Here is a 21111-nt window from a genome sequence, read left to right as displayed (position 1 = left end):
CGTTACACCTGGAATCACCTGATATCACCTTACATTACCTGCAAATCACGTGGAAATTGAGGTGTTTACGAGCTGCAAGGAGGGAGCAGAGAGGACGTCAGAGAGGAACACAGGAAGAAAACAGCAGTAGCGGATTTCATTGGCCCCTGCGAAGTTGTTTGTGCATGGAGGCTGTTTGTGGAGGAGGAGGAGGGGGGAACACAGACGTAAAGGAACACAAAGAAAGAACACACAACAGTACGTAGACTAGTCTGTTGTTTGTGGGAAGTGTACTATGCAAAATACAGTCTGAGAAACAGGGTAAAGTAGACGATTATGATGAGGAAGGGAAGAAGAAAGGAAGAGAAAGGAAACGAGGAGGAGAAGGAGGAAAATGAGAAGGAGAAGGAGGATCAGGAGAAGGAGGAGGAGGAGGAGGAGGAGGAGGAGGAGGAGGAGGAGAAAGAAGAAGAAGAAGAAAAAGAAGAAGAAGAAGAAGAAGAAGAAGAAGAAGAAGAAGAAGAAGAAGAAGAAGAAGAAGAAGAAGAAGGACGAGGAGAAAGAGAAGAAGGAGAAGGAGGAAACCTAACCTAACCTAACCTAAGGAGGAGGAAGAGGAAGAGGAGGAAGAAGAAAAAGAAGAAGAAGAAGAAGACTAAGAAGAAGAAGAACGAAGATGACAGGTGTTTTAAAAGGACTGAAAACTTGTAATTACCTAAAGTAAGAAACGAAGGATGGTGAAGGCCAAGGATCAAGAAGAAGGAGTCGTGTGTGTGTGTGTGTGTGTGTGTGTGTGTGTGTGTGTGTGTGTGTGTGTGTGCGTGCGCCTTACCTCTCCAGCGCCAGCAGGGTCGTGTACCACAGCGACAGCAGGCATAGCAGGTTCAGCAGGAAACCTTGGACCTGGCACATCGACCCGTGACCTTTTGGGGGAGAGGGAGGAAGGGAAAGGTCAAGGTCACACAGAGGCTAAGACACACACACACACACACACACACACACACACACACACACACACACATACACAGGTAGTATTTCGTATTCTCTTTCATCGTTTCATGATTTTAGATGCCACGTGAGTCATTGAGGGAAACAAGATTCTCTCTCTCTCTCTCTCTCTCTCTCTCTCTCTCTCTCTCTCTCTCTCTCTCTCTCTCTCTCTCTCTCTCTCTCTCTCTCTCTCTCTTGGCATTAGCAAGGCTTTTCCTCCTTATTTGAGCAATAGTCTCTAATTTTAGGAGATTAATGAAATAGGAGGCGGACAAAGGAGGAAGAGGAAGATGAAGAGGAAAAAGAGGTTGTGGTGGTGGTGGTGGTGGTAAAAATTGCCAGAGTTCAAACGGAAGAGGAGGAAGAGGAGGAGGAGGAGGAGGAGGAGGAGAAGGAGGAGGAGGAGGAGGAGGAGGAGGAGGAGGAGACGATGATGATAAACGCCGCAAAAGAGAAGCAAGTGAAACAGGAGGAGCCCAATGAATACTAGAGGAAAGTTGTAATCCAGAAAGTAAGAGGAGTGACAAGAGGAAGATTAGGGAGAGGCTCAGCGGTGGGGATTAAAGGGACGGAAAAGGAGGAGGAGAAACAAGAAGAAGAAGAAGAAAAAAAAAGGGAAAGAAAAAGAAGAAGGCGAGGAAGAAGAAGAAGAAAAGAAGAAGAAAAATTGGAGAGATAAAAGACAAAGAAGAAGAAGAAGAAGAAGAAGAAGAGAAAAGAAGGATGTAAGAAGACAGATTGAACCATGTTGATAAGAAGTAAATCTCCGTTATTTTTTTTCCTCTTCGGTTTTCTTCTACACAAAAACACACAGCAAGAATTACATACAGAATTCACAGACACGTGTACAGAGCTGGAGAAACTCGCGATGCCTAGGAGTATGAGAGGGAATCTAAGTTGCTTGACCAGTGACACGAGATCTTTTGTGAATTGCATCTGACTCCCCAGGCTTATCATGACTTTATCGTGTTGAGGAACTGCATACCTGGCCAGCACTTCGGACAATGTTGACGTTATGCCTTGTCTTTTATGGAATACAGATATCCTGAATTTTGGCTGATACATCCAGGTATGCACGATCACTATTGCTACATCACCGACATCACCGACGTTTGTGTAATATAGAAACTTAAGTGCTTAACAAGGAGAACAACATCAACAACAACAACAACAACAACAACAACAACAACAACAACAACAACAACAACGACAACAACAACAACAACGACAACAACAACAACAACAACAACAACAACAACAACAACAACAACAACAACAACAACAACAACAACAACAAGAGGAGGAGAAAGTGATGGAAAAGGACAAAGAGGAAGACAGGAAAATATTAAAATAGAGGAGAGAAAGGAAGAAAACTCACAATAGCTTTTACGATGAGTGACAACAACGCAAGCAAAGCAAACACGCGTCACATGAATCATGCCGTCACTCGCTCAATTTTCAAGACAGGAACACACACACACACACACACACACACACACACACACACACACACACACACACACACACACACACACACACACGGCATGCACTTCTTGTATGAAAAAATAATAACTTGTCATCATTTTCTTTTTTTTTTATTATAATCCTACACTGCTCCGTGATTATACTGTTCCTGCTTTTGTCTTGTTGTTGTTGTTGTTCTTGTTAGTGTTGTTGGTGGTGATGGAACTGTAGGTGGTAATGGTGAAGGAAACAGCATTGGTGGTGGTAATGTTGATAATGATACATCCAAGGTAATAATAATAATAAGGTCCGAGGTCCAATAATCCAAGGTAATGATAATAGTAATGGTGAATGGGATGAAGTAACAAAGTAATGTATCGAGTTGTAGTGACGGTATAGGTGGTGTCATTAGCCGTGGTGATGGTGGTGATGATGGTGGTAATATTCGTGTAAGCGTTTTCCAATAGACTTAGGTGCAAGACGCCCAGAGAGAGAGAGAGAGAGAGAGAGAGAGAGAGAGAGAGAGAGAGAGAGAGAGAGAGAGAGAGAGATGGCGTAAAACAAGAAGCTGGAGAAGTGTAGGAGATTTTGGTGAAAGAAACACCCAAATTTGACTGACTAAAGACAGAAAGCAAAGGCAGAGGAAAAACAAGTTGAATAAGCTTACAATTCAAGAACAAAAAGTCACTAATTGGAAAATGAAAAGAAACGGAATGAAAAACCGAGAAACTTGAATTGACGGACGAGGGAAACAAAAATGAAAAAAAAAAAAACGTGATAGGGTGAAAGGAGAAACAAATTTAAATAGAAATCTATCGTAGGTAAATAGGTTAATTGATGAAATGTTTTGGGATTGATGGAAATTGGAGAGGTTGAAGAGAAAGGCGCATGATGAATAACGGAAACAGTACAAATAGCAATGATAGTGAGCGGAAGGAGAAACAGAGGAAAATTGAAAAAAAAAAATATATATATATATATATATATATATATATATATATATATATATATATATATATATATATATATATATATATATATATATATATATATATATATATATATATATTGAAAGCTGTCGTTCATGCAAGCAAAAATCTATAGAGAGTTTAACGAGAGAGAGAGAAAATAAAGATGAAAGCTAACGAGAAAGTGAAATATAAATATATATATATATATATATATATATATATATATATATATATATATATATATATATATATATATATATATATATATATATATATATATATATATATATATATATATATATATATATATATATATATATATATATATATATAGTGTGTGTGTGTGTGTCTGTGTGTGTGTGTGTAAACTATCAAAATGTAAAGGATAAATTGCAGAAATGAGAGTGAATGAAAGACAAAACGAGTTGAGTGATTCTACATTCATTTCAGATAAAAGATAAAAGAAAGAATAATGAAAAGCTCAGAATATGAAATACTGCTAGAGCCACAAAGCGATCAATAACGATATTTCCCAAACGTACAATATATTCATAGCTTATGAGATAAAATTCAAAGGGATACTGTTGAGTGCTCTTTGAAGTGTAAAAAATTAGTATCTTCCCATTAAAAAAAAAAGAAAAGAGCAATTAAATGCAAAACGGAAAGAGGAGAGGGAAAAGTTTGGTGTTTGTTGAGGAGAGAAAAAAAAAAGTTAGTCTGGAAAAGTATAATGATAAAGGTTGATCGTGAGTATAGTAATGCGTGTGTGTGAGTGTGTGTGTGTGTGTGTGTGTGTGTGTGGAAGTAGGTAGGTAGCTAGGAAAGGCGGACAGATAAACGCATAGAAAGACAGATAGAAAGAAAAGCAGACACACAAAAAGAGAGAGAGAGAGAGAGAGAGAGAGAGAGAGAGAGAGAGAGAGAGAGAGAGAGAGAGAGAGAGAGAGAGAGCGTGTGTGTGTGTGTTTAAAGTCATATTTCCTGGTGACACTATTTCAAAAGCCCTTTTCAGACTACCAGTGGACATCATAAAAGGCTTTTGAAATACTGTCACCCGGGAAAATTACTCTTTAAGCCTATACCAGATCACAAAAGAACAACGAATGACGCAGTGTATATATTATAACCATTTTTATCTGTGTGTTCTATGTACTTAATAGATACTAGTGTATTATTGTACTATTGTGAGTTTAAATGAGAGAGAGAGAGAGAGAGAGAGAGAGAGAGAGAGAGAGAGAGAGAGAGAGAGAGAGAGAGAGAGAGAGAGAGAGAGAGAGAGAGAGAGAGAGTTGTGTGTGTGTTACGAGCAGAAATAATAAAAGAAGGAAAGGTAGAAAAATAAACAATAAAAAAAACAAGAGAAAAAGAAAATATAAAAAAAAACAACGAGAAAATCCAAAGTAATACCGTAAAACAAACAGAAAAAAAATCAACGAAACAACGAAAGTGAGAAAAATACACACACACACACACACACACACACACACACACACACACACACACACACACACACACGTTAGCATAAAATAACTGTAAAAAGAAAGGAAAAAGCAAGATTTCTTTCTCCCAAATGCGACAAAAAAAAAAAAAAAAAAAAATATATATATATATATATATATATATATATATATATATATATATATATATATATATATATATATATATATATATATATATATATATATATATATATATATATATATATATATATATATATATATAAACGATCAAATAGAATACAAAATTAAACCTTCCTTTCGGCGGATCTCTCTCGAAAGTTTTCAGTATACATTTTTCCTACACGTTTCCTTCCTTCCTTCCTTCCTTCTCAACATCCTACATTCCTGCACCACCCTGCTCTTTACACTTACCCTTCTCTCTTTCACTCATTCCTCACTTTCTCACCTGCTTCCTTCACTTCCCCTTAAATTCCTCCTCCCTCGTCTTCTTTCCTTAACTTTCCTGCCATCTTCGCATTTCTTCAGTCTTCTCTTTCCCTCCTTCATTTGGTATCTTTCTGACTCCATATTCTTATAGCTTCTTTTGTCCTTTCTTTCTTTCCTTGTTTCCCTTCCTCTGCTAGATCTCCTCTACTTTCTTCACCTCTCCTCAGCCACCTTTTCCTCCCCTTCGTTCATTTCCTTCCTTTCCTTTACCTTCCAAGACTGCCTTCTTTCCCTCTTCTGAGCTTCCTCTTCCCCTCCTTCATTTCTTTCCTTTTCCTCTACCTTCCTCCTCCTGCGTCTTTCACCTGCCCTCAGCCTCCCCCTCTCTGCCACACCTGTCCATCTTCTTCTCCATTCCTGTCCGTCTTGTAACCTCATTTCTCTCTCTCTCTCTCTCTCTCTCTCTCTCTCTCTCTCTCTCTCTCTCTCTCTCTCTCTCTCTCTCTCTCTCTCTCTCTCTCTCAATCGCTGCATCTGATATGAACGCATAACCATGAAAAAACTTTGTCAATAACTTTTTTCTATAGTTTTCTTTTCTTCTCAGTTAAGTAGTACAATCTTTTTTTTTCTTATGTATTCTCAACAGTGCCCTTCCTCCTCCTCCTCCTCCTCCTCCTCCTCCTCCTCCTCCTCCTCCTCCTCTTTCTTCTCTTCCTGCAGTCCCACATAAAAGTGCGAGTATATTTGAAACAGTCTTCATTCTGGTTCCTGGAAGTGTGTTCTTATATCAGCGGAACGATGCTATTACCCCTCGTTGTCTCTCCCTCGCTCTTCCTCCCCACACATCAGCACGGCGTAGTAGGCTTAAGGAGGCTTTCATCACCAGTCTCTCTCTCTGGTGTTCCAACTTTTTATTGTCGTCCTTTTAGTGAGTCCAGCGAGGCGTTCACGGCAATCCAGTAGCAATAACAGTTTCCGATGAAGGAGAAACTGGGGAAAGATGAAAGGAGGGAGGAAAGACGACAAGGAGGGAGGAAGGGAGGGAGGGATGTACTTTTAAAATGTTATGTCTCCATGTGTCGACTTGTGATTAATTCTCAGAAGTTTTCTTTGCCTTCTACTGCTCTTCCCTCTCTGACGCCGCCGCCTCCTACTTTTCTTCTTCACATTTATACTATTTTCTAATGGAAACTACAACAATCCAACCACCTGAGATTGGAAGAAATGAAAACCTTTGGATGACCTACTCATCATAAAAAATAACCTTATGCTCTCCGTTGAAACTATTGAAGTAAATGACACTCTTGTGTCTGACAAAATTTTCCGAGAATTCTGAAAGAAGTCGAACACCAAAGCAGAAACCGCTGTCCAACAAATCTTTAACACATAGTAAAGCTCCGACAAACTAGAAATATGATAATGTAACGCTGATCTTCAAAAAAGAAACAAAGAAGCAGCGAAACATTCTTGAGAGACAAAGGCAGTGGCAATACTAGAAATGAGAATATTACAGGTAGTACATTACAACGCCACTAAAAAGGCTCTCACAGTGCGTCTTTCAAATGACATGTGACAGTTTAGGAACTTTTAACACCATTTCACATTTAGGTGAAAAACTGTGCACTGCATCTCACAAAATTATGTGTTAAAAAAGGTATCGAAGTTTGTTGGATTTCTTATCATAGAGGACTTGTACTGCTGCATGTTTCATTACATAATGCACATGCATATTAAGTAAATGATAAATAAATAAATAAATAAATAATTCCACGATAACGATGCGATTTCAGTTTCCACGGTAGCGATGCGATTCCACGATAGCGATGTGATTTCACGATAACTAGCGATTCCAGTTTCCATGATAGCGATGCGATTCCACGATAGCGATGCATTTGGCGACGATAAAGAAGCGGTCGTCATGACAGCGAAGCGATATTAAAGTCTCCTCACCTACACAGGTACTGGGACGAACCCTTTGTAAGGGTCCATCCCAGTCCCAGGGTGTGAGGGCAGTGACGATGCAACCTTGCAGCGCCTCACACGGGTCGCCATGAGCAGTGACCCACCACACACCACTCCCCAAACACTGTCATGAGGTGAGCCCTTTTCTCCCCTCGTACTGTCAGTGCCTGGTGCACAGCGTGCCCTCGTTCATGGCGAGTTGTTCAGCCCGGTGTCATCACAAGCCGGGGACCCGTACACACCATTCACCAGACTCTATGGAAAGAGCCCTTATCTCCCCATAAGGACTCCCCCCTCCGGGCACCATCTGGTGGACGGTAGACATTGATCTCTTGCTTGTGGCGACCCCTTGCCTAGTGTGAGGCGCTGCAAGTGGACGACTACTGTTGAAGCTTGAGGCCGCAAAGGACAAGAAGGACCTGCTGCCCGTTCTCTGCCTTGGGCCCCAGGCCGGACCAGACAGCCACCTTCTCCCTTCTTCTTAAAAAATATCACCCTTTAGAATTAATAATTATCTGTGTGGTCTTTTAAAATGCTTATGAGAGAAGAAGGTTCAGAATACGGTCCTGATCTTCATGAGAAACAAGACTAAGGTCAGTATTGAGAAACACTCTGCTCTCTCAACACAATTATTTTCAAAGGCCTCAGAGACAGTTTTTATGAGTTTATCGTCTGTTAGTTTCTTGTCTCTTCTGCACTTTTTTTCGCCCTCCTCCTCCTCCTCCTCCTCCTCATCATCATCATTCTCCTCCCTCCTCCCTCCTCCTCCTCCTCCTCCTCCTCCTCCTCCTCCTCCTCCTGATATTACTACTACTACTATTACTACTACTACGACTACTACTACTACTACTATTGCTATCTGTAGTCCATTTGCCTGACGTCAGTTGTTTGATAGTTAATGGAAACTGCCATTCGAGAAAATATGATAAATTACTCGTACTTCGAAGACAACAAAAAAAAATAAATAAATACACATTTCTTTTTTTTCATTTCGTTTTTAAAGAGTCTGTCTGATGAAGGCAGATCAGTAGATGACATTTGTCTTGATTTCAAAAGGCATCCGATGAAATACCTGCAAGTGGTCGCTCAGGACGCTGCTCTCACGTGGCACCGCCGATAATCTCCATAACTGTAACCGGAAACAGACAGCAGTTCTTAACAAGGTTCCATCTACCTGACTTGTGTAAATAGTGGCGTGCCCCAGGGTGCGGCGTTTGACTCTGTTCTGTTTTTCATATATGTTAATGACATTGATGATGGTCTCACCTGCAAAGTGTCAAATTTCCCGATGACACGAAAAAAGCCAGTAGATTAACAATACAAAACAAAGAAACCTTGCAGTCAAATTTAGATCGACTAACTCATTGAGCCACTGAGTGACAAATGAAATTTTATTTCTGAAAATGCAAAGTAATTCATATCGGAAGCAATAATCACCATGTTCAATGTCTAAAGAACGACAGGCAACTTTCTGCGATGAATAAGGAAAAACATCTCCGAATCCAGTCATCAAGCTATACAAAGCCCAGTCAGTATTGCTCAGACGTCATTAAATTTGCTGAAGAGTTACATAATTGGCTTTATCAGACGTACACTGGAAGAAAAATCAGAAAAGATTAAAACCTTATGATTCGCTGGTTCAACTCCATCCTGAGTACCACGGACAGTTTTGGTCTCAATCTTATAAAAATGTAATGAAAAGATAGAAAAGTACTACATAGAGTGACGAAAATGATACCTCAGCTTAATTAACTAAGTTTATTCATTCTTTCAAAACGAAGGATACGAGGCGATGTAATAGAAGTGTTTGAAATATTCAAGGATTGGATAACATCAACTCGGATGATTACTTTACAGTGTATCGATCACAGTTGGTAAAAGATTCATGTCAAACAAAGCTAAACACTTCTTCAGTAAGGTAGGTAGGTAATGTTTGGAGCTCTTCACTTAACAACAGACCAACAGGTCTGTTGTTGTTTGTTCTTCTTTTGTGTTCCTGCTCCTCCTGCTCCAGCTCCTCCTTTCACCCTTTCTCCTCTTCCCCTTTTTCCTCCTTCCTTACCTAGAAATGGCACTAGAGCAATGATGGTTCTGTTACAAAGGTTAGACAGACAACACTTTTTATGTTGACGATCTTTCATAATCATCCATCCCCTCCAACATGAGCATTGTTGACCGTCTTTACAGCTTCCCAATGACCAAGTTTCTTCACAGCGAAATCCTTTGCTTCTTTTGATGCCGAAAGAATATGGCAGTGCAGTTTTAAGGAGTTGAGTAGATATATCATGAATCCTGACCTAAATCTTTCTCTTTCTATAAGTTTGAACCTGACCCTGATCCTATTCTTTACAGGACAAATGGATGTACTGAGCAGCAAAAACCCAATTCCTTAGGGGCGCCTCTGACACCTGACTGCATCACGCCCCTCACTGCCTATCGGGAGGCAGGCAGGTCTTAAAGCCTGGCAGAAATTAAGGACGTTAACTTGACTCCATCTTCCTTAGTGTAAGTGCACTACGGTGTTCTCGGCAGTCAAGGGGGCGATACCTGAGGCCAGAGACACACACAGCGCTCCACTACGGTGTCCTGAGACGCCAAGGGATTTCATCTTGGCACCCTCCCTTAGTACTCGTCATCTGGGCCTAACTCACGGAATACTGGCGAGGTACGTAAATTTAGACTAACTCAACCTAACCTAACCTAACCCAACCCAACCTAACCTAACCTAACCTAACCTAACCTAACCTATGCTAACCTAACCTAACCTGAGTGATGGAATGCTGGTGAGGTACGTAAACCTAACCTAACTCAGCCTAACCTAAGCTAACCTAACCTGAGTGCTGGCATGCTGGCGAGGTAAACATTGCTGCAATATACAGTAGAAGAGACAAAAGAAGGTGACGTTAATGAGGCGCTTCTTGACGCTTCACACCATCGTGCCTTCTTCATGTGGAGTGTTTGATAAAAGATTCCTGTAGTCAAGGTTGTAGTTATGGATTTAAGAGCAAAATTACGACTTGCGTGTGAATTATTCAGAGGCTTGGAAAAAAATGACAAATTACCGACAAACTTGCTTGCTCACGTTTCTCTCTCTCTCTCTCTCTCTCTCTCTCTCTCTCTCTCTCTCTCTCTCTCTCTCTCTCTCTCTCTCTCTCTCTCTCTCTCTCTCTCTCTCTCTCTCTCTCTCTCTCTCTCTCTCTCCCCCTTCGACCTCAATACTTCACTGACCACAAGGGAGGCATAGGGAGGGGAGGCGAGGATGACCAGTGAGCACCTTCCTTCCGCCTTGAAGTGTCGTGTGGCGTGGGGAGGAGAGACGCTGCGTCGGGATGAGTCGTGGTGGGTGGGGTTACAGCTTTTCCTTTTTTGTGGGTTAAGTTTGACCTTCTTCATGAGATTGATTTAATGCCATTGTATTTATTGTGGCTTTCGTGTGCTGTGTTTAGATATCTTGGCTTTATTGAACGGCTTTATTAATCATAAGCTTTGGCCCGATTTATGTTGGCAGATTTTTTAGTTCTCTTTAAGTCTGTCGTTGTGATCTTTTATTTTTCTTTCTTTGTGCGTAGCTTTGAGTTTCATCTCTTGGAGACCATGTTATTGTTGTTGTTGTTGTTGCTGTTGTGAAAGCTACTGATGCTGTTCAGTTTTAAGACGATAAATGTTTTTCTTTTCTTTGAATTCCAGTAACTTTAAACCCAGATCGATCTACCAGTCCCCCCCCTCCTCCTCCTCCTCCTCCTCCTCCTCCTCCTCCTCCTCCTCCTCCTCCTCCTCCTCCTCCTCCTCATCTTCCTCCTCCTCCACTTCAAAACTTGACAAAGCTTTTGAAATATCTGTTCCACTGAAAATAGGCGAACAATCGGTAACAATAAACCGAAATGGTGGGACGCGGTCATCAAGAACAGCCTCTCAGCCAAAAAAAAAAAAAAAAAAAAAAAAAAAACTCGTATCAAAAATACAAACTGACCAAAAATAATGATGACAAAGTAAAGTAGAACATGATTGGTCGCGGCGTCATTGTAAAAAAAAAAAAAAACTCATGAGACAATAAGAAAAACTTTGAACTTCATATTACTAATTCAGATAAAACAAATCCTGAGGAATTCTTCAGCTATATTAGAAAGAAAAAAGTATTAACCTCTACAATTGCCTCTCTTGTCTTGAAAAGTGGCAAACACACTGACAATGAAATCCAAATGGCTGAGAATCTAAGCGACTATTTTGCATCCATATTCACTAGAGAAAAAAAAAATTCTGAATATCTGCCACCCACTCAAACCCTAAATAACAACGCATTTTTAAGCACGTGTACTTTCTAGGAAAAAAGTTTTAGATCCCATTAATAAAATTAAAATAAACAAAACACCAGGACCGGATAAAATTTCTTCGCGAATATTGAAGGAGGCTAAAAACGAGCTTGCCAACCCTCTATCCATATTATTCAACAGATCATTAAACACTCGACAAGTCCAGTATGAATGGAAACTAGCCAATATTACACCTATCTTTAAAAAAGGTGATAAATCTCATCCTCATAATTACCGTCCCATAAGCTTCACATCTGTAATGGGTAAGCCTATGGAATCAATGATAAGGAATAAAACCGTAGAATTCCTGGAAAGTAACGATATCATAAAAGGACACTCAACATGGATTTAGAAACAAACGTTCATGTTTAACGAATTTACTGGACTTTTTTTCACAACGTGTATAATATGTATGATAATACCATGGCAATACATATAGTGTATTTTGATTTCCAAAAGGCATTTGATAAAGTTCCCCATAAGCGCCTCCTACATAAAGTTAAGGCGCACGGCACATCAGGTGACCTGGCTGCGTGGATAGAGGATTGGTTGACAGACTGCAGACAGCGAGTTGTAATTAACGGTAATTTTTTTCAAACTGGATCAATGTAAGTAGTGGCGTTCCTCAAGGATCAGTCTTAGGACTGATCCTCTTCATAATATATATACATATATATATATATATATATATATATATATATATATATATATATATATATATATATATATATATATATATATATATATCAGTGACATAGACGAAGGGATCATAAGTAAATTGCTAAAATTTGCAGATAATGCTAAGATTGCTAAACAGGCTGACTCACCAATTCATAAAATTTTGCAAAAAAGACATAAACTCAATGAATGGTCTGAAAAGTGGTTTTATGAACTTTAATTTTGATAAATGCCACTTATTACATATTGGAAATAGTAACACTACTATGAAAAGTGTTGATGCCGAAAAAGATCTGGGAGTTTAAGTATTAACATCTTAAGCCAAGCAAACACTGCAATGAAGTCGTTAGAATTACCTATAAATTAGTAGACTTCATAAGATCTTTCACCTTCAAATCTGAGAAAAATCATTCTGGCCTTGTACAACTTATTCGTGCGTCCTCATCTTAAATATAACGTAGAGTTTTAATTACCCTTCTGCAAAACGGATACTGATAAATTAGAAAAAAAAATACAACGTAGAGTAACAAAAATTATCCCAAGGTTTCGCAATAAACCCTACGAGGAACGCCTTAAAGAACTAAATCTATCCTCCCTAAGCACATGCAGAGTAAGATGGAATCTGTTATTGTTTTACAAAATTTGTAAAGGTTTCACAAATATAAGACCTGAACTCTTCCTAACACTCAGCCAGTTTAATGTTACAAGAAACAATGGCTTCAAATTAATAGGTAAGCGATTTCAAACAAATGAAGCCAAACAATTTTTCTTTAATCGTGTCATAAATAACACAGTAATGGTAAAAGGAATTGAGTCCTTGCAGAGTAACTCATCACTACAGTCATCTAGTTAAATGTACCTCAGTGAATCAAAATTTCAAAGATGAAGCGCCTCATCAGATGACACAAATATTAGATTGTAGATTGTATGTAAAAGAAATAGACCTCATCTCTCTTACTTTCCTCTCAAATTCCATGTTGTTTTTCTATATAACATGGTACCATTTCCTTTTTTTCCGGCCAGCTTCGGCTAGAGGGACATCGGGGGTGGGGAGGAGCCTTCTTCTGTGCTATCCTGTCCCTCCCACTAATAGTTAGAGTAGAATAACTACCCAAACAGCCTAGTAAGCACCTCATGGTCTGTTGCTCTTTGGACTTCCTTTGTATTCCTTTGTATTCCTCCTCCTCCTCCTCCTCTTCCACTTCTGTCCTGTAATATATTTTCATTCTCCCATCCATCCACGTCCTCCTGCCTCGCTCCCCTTCGTAAAATCCGTTATCTACACCTTAACTTTCTGCTACTCATTCTTTTTTTTTAATCTCCTCCCGTCCCTCTCCATCCATCCATCCATCCATCCCGCCTTGCCCTCCCTTTCTCCTCCTTCCCCTTTCCCTCTCCCCTCCCGGGATTCTTTCCGCTACACTTCTCTTCCTCTCCCCAATGCCACTCTCGGTTTCCTTCCCCCTTCCCATCTCCTCCTGGACCACATCCCTCCCTCCCTAGCATTTTCCTATCGTTCTCCTCCTCCTGCTCCTCCTCCTCCTCCTCCGTCGACAGAATAAATGAAAAAAGACGAGCGGTCCCAAAAAGTAAAACAAAAGCAGAAAGCTATTCAGAAATGTTCAAAACACAAAATGTAAACAGAGGAGAGAAGGTTAGACACATTGACACAGAAGCGAGGGCAGACAGACGGACAGACAGGCAGGCAGACAGAGTGACGGACTGACTGGTAGAAAAAGGAACCAGACAGACGGATATACCTAAATACATATACATACATGCTCGTACATACATACATACATACATACATACATGCATAAATACACTTATATATACAGCCAACCAGCCAGACAGCTACGCAGATGAAAAGACAGATATTCAAGAAGAAAAAAAAGGCAAAACAATACACAGGCAATCAGATAAACAGACAGATAGATACATACACATAACTAAGAAGCATATAAACAAACACAAACAAACAAAGAAAACAATTAGAATCATAAGGAGGGCAGCAAAATTAAAGACGGAAGAACAACACAAACAAAACAGAGAGGCGGAAGGACAAAAGGGACGAACAGCGAAGAGTAAACACAAAGAAGAAGACAAACACAGTAAACAGCTAAGCGGGGCGCGGGGGGCGAGCAGAGAGTGAGGCCACGAGGAAAGAAAGAAAGTGAAGCGTCATTATCGTTGCATTTTCTTCAGTCATACTCTGTTAGATCCTCTCCCTCGTCTGCCTGACACGTAGAGAGAGAGAGAGAGAGAGAGAGAGAGAGAGAGAGAGAGAGAGAGAGAGAGAGAGAGAGAGAGAGAGAGAGAGACTATGTGTAATATAATGTGATGTGGTTTCTGTGTGTGTGTGTGTGTGTGTGTGTGTGTGTGTGTGTGTGTGTACATTTGAATAGAAGATTAATTTACGTGTAATTGGTATATTTGATTCGATAGTAAAGTGGGTTATCTAATTACCTGTGTTGACTCTCTCTCTCTCTCTCTCTCTCTCTCTCTCTCTCTCTCTCTCTCTCTCTCTCTCTCTCTCTCTGTGTGTGTGTGTGTGTGTGTGTGTGTGTGTGTGTGTGTGTGTGTGTGTGTGTAGCGTGCATAAAAATTAGGCACGAATCGGATGGCGCCTCTCCATCCTTAGTCACACGTGCGTCATCATTGTCTCCATCCTTATCATCGTAATCACCTTCATAACTAGTTTTAGTAGCAGTAGTAGCAGCAGCAGCAGTAGTAGTACCAGTAGTAGTAGTAGTAGTAGTAGTAGTAGTAGTAGTAGTAGTAAGGGACCTTTATTATTATTGTGAAATTTAAATTATTATTGTTGTTGTTGCTGTTGTTGTTTTCTCACCAGTATCATTACACTATTATCACCATCATCATCCCCCCTACCATCACACCCACAGGACAGCAAAATAAACAAGCTACAGAGACAACAAACGAGCGGCGATAACAAACAGGCGTCATTACAGAGACGAAACCCGGGTGATGGTAACAAAGGCGTGACGTCACACACATTAATAAAGACGTCACGGCGGGAACGACCAAGACGATAACAAACAGATGACGTCACACAGTCCCCCGGTCCTGATTGGCTGGATAAGGAAGCGGCAGCGGCGGGTGGCTCGGGACCAACCAATCAAGAGGTGGGTGGTGTCCTACCCTCCCATAACCTCCTCCTCCTCCTCCTCCTCCTCCTCTTCCTCCTCCTCCTCCCCCAGCCTTGTAATCAATACGCCATCCCACCCATGGATCCCCTGTGGCCAAGATTTCCAAACCCCCTCCTTTTCTCTCTCTCTCTCTCTCTCTCTCTCTCTCTCTCTCTCTCTCTCTCTCTCTCTCTCTCTACTCCTGTCTTCATTTCTTTTAATCTTATTTCCTCCTTTACTATTTTTTCCTCGTATCTCTCTCTCTCTCTCTCTCTCTCTCTCTCTCTCTCTCTCTCTCTCTCTCTCTCTCTCTCTCTCCATCCGGCTTGTTTTAATTTCCTTCCCCTTTTTTTCCCTCTTCCCTTTTTTTTTTACAACTTTTCCCCTTTACTTTTTTTTTATTTCTTCAACTTTATGTCCATTTTTTCTTCGATTCCCGCTTGCCCCCCACTCTCTCTTTCTCGTTTTCCTTTTGTTTCCTTTACTTTTTTCTCCCTTATCGTCCTTTCCTTCCCTTTAAATTTTCCATACTTTCCTAAATATCGTCCTCACCCGCCTGTTTTTTTTTTTTTTTCTCTTTCCCTTCCCTCTTGTCAACCCGGAACGTCAACAAATACCTTCCAATTTTTCTTTCTTACTTTTTTTTTTCTCTCTTCTTCCTCCCTCCTTCCTTCTTCATCTCCCTTCCCACCCTCCCCTCCCCGTCTTCCTTTTCTTCCTCCTCCTCCTTCTCCTCCTCTTTTTCCGAACCGTTGACCCTTCTACGCGTCTCATTCTACCCTCACTTTCCTCTTTCTCTTTCGCCAATCTTGAGTCTTCTCTTTTCTCTTCTGTTTCTCTTTCTTTTTAGACTTGTCTGGTTCTTATTCCATATTTTCCTCTTATTTTATTTTGTAGGCTATTATTACTATTACTATTATTATCATTATTATTATTATTATTATTATTATTATTATTATTATTATTATCATTATTATTATGCAGTCAATTCAATTGTTTTTAAAGGTATTCATCACGACCATTGATTAAGAAGTCGGTTTACATCTCTCTCTCTCTCTCTCTCTCTCTCTCTCTCTCTCTCTCTCTCTCTCTCTCTCTCTCTCTCTCTTTCTCTCTCTCAATCTCAATCTTCGAAAGGCAATCATTGAGTCTTTCCAAAACTCATCAAAAGAAAAAAAAAAAAAGATTGTCATTAAGAGCATCAGTCAGCATAAGGGCAGGACACGCGGGCCTCAGCACCACCACGTCACACTGGTATTCCGCAGGGACACGCCAGCTGGGACACTGGCGGGCGGGTCGCGTGCACCAGCTTCACATTACGATCGGAGCGCTCCTAAAACGTTATAGCTGGGATGTAATACGTGCGCTCAAATGGCTGCAACTGTAAAATTTTATCCGCAGCGTAACGAGGCAGGAGGTGGGGGGAATGAGGCTTAAGCTGGTGAAATATTGGAGTGAGGGAAGATCTGGGTTATTTTTAGGCCAGCGGGAGGAATGTTTCAAGTTCAGGGAAGGGAAATAGTACAATGGAACACCTTTTTTATTTATTCGTGTGGTGAAATGTGGGGATTTATTTATTTATTTATTTTTTTCGCTGCTGGAAGGATTTGTTGGTTTGCTGGAGTGGGGTAGATTTTTTTTTCGTATTTTCTCTCTCTCTCTCTCTCTCTCTCTCTCTCTCTCTCTCTCTCTCTCTCTCTCTCTCTCTCTCTCTCTCTCTCTCTTTTTGGTTGAGTATTGTAGAGAAGCAAAAGGAAACAAGGTCCAATTTTTTCCATTAATTCATGCACTGCATTGCTGGGATTAGTTCGTATATTGGGTGGGATTAGTTGGACTGAGGGATATGCTTTTTATTATAGTTTAAGTTCAGAGGAAGAAAATAATACAATATTTTTTTTTTTTTTTTTTTTTGAGATTCGTATGTTGGTGCACTGGAAAGAACTAGCGGGTGTCACGTTTTGGATTCAGGGGAGATTAATGTTTGATATTTTGGAACACACACACACACACACATACATATATATATATATATATATATATATATATATATATATATATATATATATATATATATATATATATATATATATATATATATATATATATATATATATATATATATATATATATATATATATATATATATATATATATTTAAAGGAGCAAGACGAAACAAGGACAAATTATTTCTTTTACTTCGTTTTATAGTGAATATTCATTCAATGACGTTTTATTTATTACTTTCCTAACACATCGCTTAATATATCGGTAAGTCATCAAGTGAAGGAAAAAGGAGACGCAGCCTTCCTCGCATCCCAACCCCAGACAAGGAAAAGAGTGCGCCATCTTGTGTTTGTCGCAGCAAGAAAACATTTCCCTCCAAGAACACTATTTTTCACGAGGAGGAAATTGACCAACGGCACGAAGCAAATAGAAAAAAAAAAATATATATATATATATATATATATATATATATATATATATAATATATATATATATATATATATATATATATATATATATATATATATATATATATATATATATATATATATATATATCGTCTGAATGCCCCTCAAGGAAACTAAAAGAAAGAGAAAAAGAAAAACCAGGAAAACGGCGGTGCGAAACAAAATGAAAATACGTGTGTCATGCGAAAACTTCCCGAAAAGGATAAAAGAAAAGACTGGCCAACTGCACGAAATGAATATAAACAAAAAAAGAAATACACCACCCAAATGCTCAGCGAGAAAATAAAACGAAAAGAAAAGCTTGATCAACGACACGTAATGAAAGGAAAAACACACACTTCGTCATCTGAATGTTCCTCAAGAAAAAATAAAAGTAAAGATAAAACTGACCAACAGCACAAAACAAAAAATAAGAGTAAATATACCACCAGAATGCTTCGGGAGAAAGGAAGAAAGGAAATAAAGCAAGAATTCCACAGGATTGTCCCCAAAGGCAGTGTAGTCCATCATTTTCTGGAGTTCCCGACCACTCTTGATGCTTTTTTCTCCCACTCCACCTTGCAGGACCAAAAAATTCTCGCAGGTTTTCTGAGTATTCACCGACCATTGAGTGTACGTATAGTGATGTCTGGGATGGTTTGGTCACTTTGCCGGAGGAGATGAGGATTCTAAGGAGGATGGAGAGCGCCTGCTAAAGGGAGAATATCGAGGCCACGACAGAGAATGAGAGAAAGGGATGTATTCGTGGCGGAGGAACAGAGAATAAGAGCAACAGAAGAATATCCAAGGTAAAGAAACAACTGGAGGAGACTCGTGTTTCGGGTCGATGCCTTACACTCGGAAAACGACCACCTCACCAAGGAAAAAAATAAAGAAAATGTAGTTTGCCTGTTTTAAGTTATCCGACACTCAAGGCTTTTCTTTCGAATCGTGTGAAGTGAGATAGACTCTGTGTTAGGGAAGAAACTAGCTGGGTGATTAATTGACTGATTGATTAGATTTATAGCGCTGGAACAACACGGTCAAACGGCGATATGTAGCTGATCACGTGTGCTAACAACCTCATTGTGGTTGACTGATTGACTGATTGATGAAATAAACCGAGCCACAGCAACAAGGTCATACAGCGCCGCGGTGGGAGGAGGTGGGCCAACCGATACATCCACGATAAACAAGATTAGCAGCATAACTGACACCAATCACTCACGGCTCCAACAAAGCAGGCTCATATGGCGCCGAGGCAGAGGCGAGGGGTGAGTCGCGTTATCCGCCACGAGCAACGCAACTGACACCAATCATGGCCGCCTGTCACATGTTGTTATTTCGCCGCGTGCAGAGGAATTGGCGCCACATACACACGTGGCCCGGATTGCATAGCGTGTGCACTGCTTTGAATGCACGCAGCTCATCTATTTGACGTGCATAGGTACACACACACACACACACACACACACGCACAGAGAGAGAGAGAGAGAGAGAGAGAGAGAGAGAGAGAGAGAGAGAGAGAGAGAGATTTAAAGGAAATACAGCAATATGGTCAATATTGAAAAGTTTGACTTAATCCTGTGCTCTCTCTCTCTCTCTCTCCTCTCTCTCTCTCTCTCTCTCTTCTCTCTCTCTCTCTCTCTCTCCTCTCTCTCTCTCTCTCTCGATGGTGCAGTATTTCTCAGCATCCCTCCATAAGTCTTGATTCTTGGCAGTTTATTAAAGAAAGTGGGACAAAGTGAGAAGCTGAGGAGGAAGGTAAGGAAGAAAAATGGATAGAGGAAGGTAAGCAAACGGAGAGGAAAGGACGCAGTAAGGAAGAGAAACGGGAAGGAGGAAAGAGAAGAGAAAAGAAAAAGTTAAAAATATCAGGGAATGTCTCTTGAAGGGAAGATGCAGAAGAGGTAGGAATCTGGGAATAGCAGATAATGAAAACTTATTGCAGGTTATGAGACCTACATGCTCACCAACGCTATTTTTAGATGTGTTAGTGTTGCGAGGGTATAATAGAAGTGCGTGGAGGTGAAAGAGTAGTAGTGGTAGTAGTAGTAGTAGTAGTAGTAGTAGTAGTAGTAGTAGTAGTACTAGGAGGAAGAGGATGATTAGGAAGATGAGATGGAAGAGGAGAAAGAAGAGGAGGAAGGGGAAAAATCTTGATAACTCAGAATTCAACGAATGGCTGGATGGGGAGAGCTGATGAAAAAGTGGAAAAAAATGGTGAAGATTCTGGAATAGGCAAGCATAGGGAAGGGACTGAAGAGGCCTGATGGAGAGTGAAGGGCCACCGGCTGAAGATGAATAGGACTGAGTGGAGAATCTTACGAGGGTCCAGGAAATGAAGGAGCTTTGAAGGAGATGGAGACAGGATTTAAAGTCTTGGAGAAAAGATGAGGAGGCTGAGGACGAGGTAGAAAAGGAGCGAGGATATTCTAAAATAGGGTGTTGGGTGTACTGATAGGGAGAGGAGGATCATGAGGAGTAGAGGAGAAGCGTGAGGGAAGTGCAGAGATTCGGAGAAAAATTGTAGAACATGGGAAGGAGGGAGGAAACAAGAAAGAAAGTAAAGATTTAACTAGAAGTGAAGGAATGACAACTGAGAGCAATTGAATAAGAAAAGGTGGATATATTAGGAAGTTAAAAGATGGGTCCGGGAACATACAGAGAGACTGGGAGGGAGGGATGAAGATCCAAGGAAGAAAAAAGCAGGGTGCGGAGGGATTGGAAGTGCTCCGAAGGGATTAGAAAGATTGAGCAGGAGAAGGAAAAGGTTGAGGATGGCGAGGCGAAGGGTAAGAGCTCTCAGAAGTTGAAAGACTGGATATACGGATTTCCAGGACGGTAGGAACGAGACTGACCTGAGGCAGAGTACAGGTGTGTGGGTAGCGAGGCGAGGGTGGTGGCCAGGCCGGTGAGGGCGAGCAGACCAACCACCCGGTCTACCTGCAGGGGCGTGCGGTTCCATGGGCGAACCAGGAACGCTCCAGCCACTAGAAGGTTTCCGCCTACGCCCACGCCCGCCAGTGCCGCCCACGTGCCCTCCACCGCTGGCCTGGCTGTGTCATTGAGCAGCGTTCCCGTTGTCTCGTTGAACCAAGGCTGCTGAGGGAGAGACCATGCCTCGCTCTCGCTGGTCTCCGATGAGCCCATTCCTGCTGCAGGCTACTATGGCCACACTCGTCCAAGACAGGCTGTCACAAGGCCACACTTGTACTTCTTCAGTGCAGGCTGTCACGCGGTTACACTTGTACACTACAGGCTGTCTGAAAGGG

General features: G+C 40.8%; 1 protein-coding gene across 1 annotated transcript in view; it reads right to left on the bottom strand.

The window, feature by feature from the left end:
• Nucleotides 1-21111, bottom strand: part of LOC135104627 (uncharacterized) — a 48288-nt gene that overhangs the window by 26477 nt on the left and 700 nt on the right. The window contains exons 1-2 of the mRNA XM_064012158.1: nt 20698-21111; nt 812-902 (exon numbers count right to left, since the gene is read on the bottom strand). The exon at nt 20698-21111 is cut by the window's right edge and continues 700 nt beyond it. Of these exons, the coding sequence (XP_063868228.1) occupies nt 812-902; nt 20698-20989 (383 nt within the window). The 5' untranslated portion in view covers nt 20990-21111. The remainder of the gene's footprint in view (nt 1-811; nt 903-20697) is intronic.

Source organism: Scylla paramamosain, chromosome 11 (assembly GCF_035594125.1).
Source record: "Scylla paramamosain isolate STU-SP2022 chromosome 11, ASM3559412v1, whole genome shotgun sequence".
Lineage (NCBI taxonomy): Eukaryota > Metazoa > Arthropoda > Malacostraca > Decapoda > Portunidae > Scylla > Scylla paramamosain.
This window is presented reverse-complemented; position numbering and strand designations above follow the sequence as displayed.